This window comes from Nicotiana attenuata, unplaced genomic scaffold, assembly GCF_001879085.1.
Source record: "Nicotiana attenuata strain UT unplaced genomic scaffold, NIATTr2, whole genome shotgun sequence".
NCBI lineage: Eukaryota > Viridiplantae > Streptophyta > Magnoliopsida > Solanales > Solanaceae > Nicotiana > Nicotiana attenuata.
The window spans coordinates 1-4173 of NW_017673927.1; the positions used below are offsets into that span (position 1 = coordinate 1).

At 43.4% G+C, this 4173-nt stretch overlaps 1 protein-coding gene across 1 annotated transcript; it reads right to left on the reverse strand.

The window, feature by feature from the left end:
* Positions 1 to 51: 51 nt before the first annotated feature.
* Positions 52 to 1560, reverse strand: LOC109217641. Its single transcript, XM_019381904.1, has one exon. The coding sequence runs from the start codon at positions 1558 to 1560 to the stop codon at positions 52 to 54; it is 1509 nt and encodes a 502-aa protein (XP_019237449.1).
* Positions 1561 to 4173: the final 2613 nt, after the last annotated feature.

Sequence of the window (4173 nt, forward strand, 5' to 3'; positions counted from 1 at the left end):
CCAAGTTGCTATCAGAAATAGGAAAAATGATACCTGCATCGAGCAACTTGATTACTCTTTTTTCACCACCTCTTTCATAATGGGATTTAATCTCCTTTGCTGCTCTACACTGGGGCGGTGTCCGTCCTCTAGAAAGATTTTATGCATGCAAAACGATGGACTAATGCCCTTGATGTCAGCTATAGTCCACCCAATGGCCCTTTTATGCTCGCAGAGGGCTCTGAGCAATTTTTCTTCTTGAGTGCTGGTCAAGCTGGATGAAATAATCACGGGCAGTGTCTCTGAGTTCCCCAAATAAGCATAGCGCAGATGCGCTGGAAGTGGCTTGAGTTCTAGCTTCGGAGCTTCTTCAATAGATGGCCTGGGGAGGGTCAGAGTGACAGGCCTGTCCAATTCTTCAAATTTTCTAATCCCATGTACATAACTGCATGACATATCCAGCACTTGCTCAATTTCTCCCATCCTATCATCTTCACCATTTTTTAAGTCCCCAATCAATACTCGTTCAACAGGATCTGCAGGGCTCATATAAGGTACTAACGACGTGGCATGACCTTCTACCACAGAGATCATGGACAATTCTTCATAGTGGGCTAGTAACTTGAGTGCTCCATAAACGTTGAAGACCTCCACTCGATCACCCACTCTCATCGTCATCATTCTTTCACAAACATCAATAATAGCTCGGCCCGTGGCTAAGAATGGACGCCCCAAAATAAATGGGACTTCCTGATCAGGCTCGTAATCCAGGATGATGAAATCAGCTGGGAATATAAAAGACCCCACTTGGACAAGCACATCTTCAATTACTCCCTCAGGATGAGCAAGGGAGCGGTCAGCTAACTGTAAGATAACTGTGGTTGGGCGTGGTTCACCCAACCCCAACTGTCTGAATATAGATAGCGGCATCAAATTGATGCTTGCTCCAAGGTCACATAGAGCTCGCCCAACAGCATGTTTACCAATCGTGATTTGGATAGTGAAACTACCTGGATCCTTCAATTTCTGAGGTAACTTGCCTTGAATTCTGGAACTGCACTCCTCAGTGAGTGCCACAGTCTCGAACTCGGTCAGCCTCCTTTTATTCGCCACAATGTCCTTGATGTACTTTGCATATTTGGGTACTTCCTGTAAGATGTCAACCAATGGAATATTAATTTGTACCTTCTTCAAGATATCAAGAAACTTTTTATATGCGGCATGATCTCGTAATTTCTGCAGTCTTCGAGGGAATGGAGGTGGTGGCCTTGCAACCAATTGTGGGGATTGCTCAGCCACCGCCTCTCCAGCCGGCTTCTCTGGCTCCTTGGCTTTCTCTGATGTTGATTCTACAGTGGCTGGCATCTCATTAAAAGTCACCTGTTTCCTCTTTTTAGATAGAACTTCCTCTAGTTGTCTCCCATTCCTCAACGACACAGCATTAAGGGTCGCCCTAGGATTGGCTTCAGTGTCACTTGGAAGAGCTCCCGCTGGTCTAGTATTTTGAGCACTAGCAAGCTGTCCCATTTGACGCTCCAAATTTCTCACTGTTGTGGCGAGGGCTTGCTGTTCAACCATCATCTTTTTAAACATGTCTTCAAGGTGGCTTGTAGGATTCGCTTGTTGTTCAACCTGAGGTGGTCTATATTGCTGTTGAGGTGCTTGAGGCCTGTATTGATTCTGAGTGCCTTGGTTTCCACCCCAAGAGAAGTTTGGGTGGTTCCTCCAGTTGGGATTGTAAGTGTTCCCATATTGGCTTGTTTGGCCCCTATTTGAATTACCCACAAAGCAGACAGACTCTGGGTTTGCGGGGCATATGTCGCTCGTGTGCCCTTTTCCATATATTTCACAAAAAGCCTGAACCTGTTGTACCGGTTGTGTTTGCTGCTTGTTGATACTCAAATTCATCTGGTTCACTTGACTGGCCAGTGTAGCAATCTGCGCTAATAATGCTGAGACGACATCTAACTCAAGAACCCCTGCAGACTTTTGCACTATGTGCCTGCCCATCTCTCCTTGCCAATCCGGATTGCTCTTGGAGAATTTGTTCAATAATGCATATATCTCGTCAAAGCTTTTCTCCAACACTTGAACCCCAGCTGCAGCATCTACCACGATCTTTGTTTCAGAATGTAGTCCTTCTATGAAAGTGTGAGCTAACACTTCATTCGTCTGATTGTGATGAGGACAGTCTCTGAGTAGCCCCTTGAACCTTTCCCAAGCTGAGTATAACGATTCACCTGCTTTCTGTTTGACCACTATTTCACTTCTGATCTTTGCAGTTTTGCCTGAAGGAAAGAACCTTGCTAGAAATTTTCTCGCCAGATCATTCCATGTTGTAATGGAGTTAGCTGGTTCTGCCTTTAGCCATCGCTTAGCCTCACCCAATAGAGAGAATGGAAAAAGTGTGAGCCTCACATAATCTGGAGTGACCCCGTTAGTGATATAAGTATCACTAATATCCAAGAAGTTCAGAATGTGCTGCTACGGATCCTCATGTGGAAGACCCATAAATTGCCCGTTTGCATGAAGCAGCTGGATCATGCTCTGTTTCAGCTTAAAGTGCCCAGTGATCCTGGGCTTCACGATACTGGAGGTGACATTAGCAATGCTAGGCATCGCCACCTCCTGAACAGCCATGGGTTGCTCCTCTGCCATGTCCACAGGAAATTGAACAAGTGCCTGAATATTATTCGTGTCCCTTGCTTCCCTCAACCTCCTGTGAAATGTTCTCTCAGGTTCAGGATCAAAGCCTTGAAGTCTGTCCTGGCTTCTGACCCTACGCATTCAATCAAAGTTCCTGAGATCTGAGCAACAATCAAGCAACGTTAGACTAGGCGAAATAAGCAAATAAAGCAAAAACTAGCAAGTAGTTAATATTCAAGTCCCCGGCAATGGCGCCAAAAACTTGTTGCTCCCAAACGCACACGCAAGTATACATGGTCGACAAGTAATATAATGGTAAGTTGAGTGTCGAACCCACAGAGACTTGTGTAAACTACTCACGGAATTACTCAAATTGCTATTCAGTCCAGCTAAAATCAAAGTCCAATGATATGATTATATTATACTACGATTCTAAGTAAAAACTAAATTATCAAGTAACTAATTGATTGTTGTGTATTCAGTAGAGACAAGTATTCCAGGGTTGTGATCGATTCACCATTCGTATTGTGTTCTAATTAACTCTCCCTTTCATATAATTCACTCATGGTTGCTAATTAATCGATAGATGCTCTCATAGCCTTCTCCCGAAGTACTACTCACCTATTCTCAATAGATTAACGCCTATATACCTATAAAATCAATCTATTAAGAACGCATTAAGATCACGGTATTTAATTAAGCACGGTGACTAGGTATATTCCTATCCTAACCACAAATCCGCTCCCCCTAAGGGTTAAGATCAAGCTCTCTTCAATTCTTCTCTAATCTAAACATGGCTTTCCCAAGCATAGCATAGATAGTAAAGAGAACCTAACTGTTGGCCAGACAATTAAGCAATTAAACACAGAATTGAAGAAACAACCATATATTGGTGAATTATAATCAAGGTCAAGCTAATATCAAACAACAATATTCATGGCTAACTTTCAACCCCAGAACAATGGGTGTTTAGCCACTCATGATGTAATCAAACAATTTCATAAGTTTTGATTAATTGAAAGTACTGGAAAAGATGAAGAATTCCGAGTTGTTCTTGCTCCTCAATGTTTCTAGCGTGTATCTTTGCTCCAAAGTGGCGTCCTCTCCTTTTCTTGACCGACTTTCTTTGTTTAATATAGGGTTTAGGGCTTAAAATCCCGTGTTTTGCACTTTGGTCCCTGAAGTTTATGCGTCCTGCCGCGGTTACGCCAGGACCGCGGCCAGAGTGGCCTTCGAAATCTGCAGCAGTGTTCTGTCGCGGTCCTACCGTGGTTACGCTCGGACAGCGGCCAGAGTGGCCTTCAGATCTGGTTTTGTCCCTTCGCTTGGTGCACTTTGTGGATATTATATGATTGGCCTCCTTTTCTCCCTAATTGATCCCAAAAGTACTCCACAGACTTCTTTTATTGGATATAGCCTGCAAAGCATGAAAAGCACTAATCAGAGCATTTTGTTATCACTCTTTACCGTAAAAGCTATACAAAAATGTGGTTCTTTAAGGCCTAATTATAGTCTAATTTACCTATTATCACCTATCATCAACTGTAA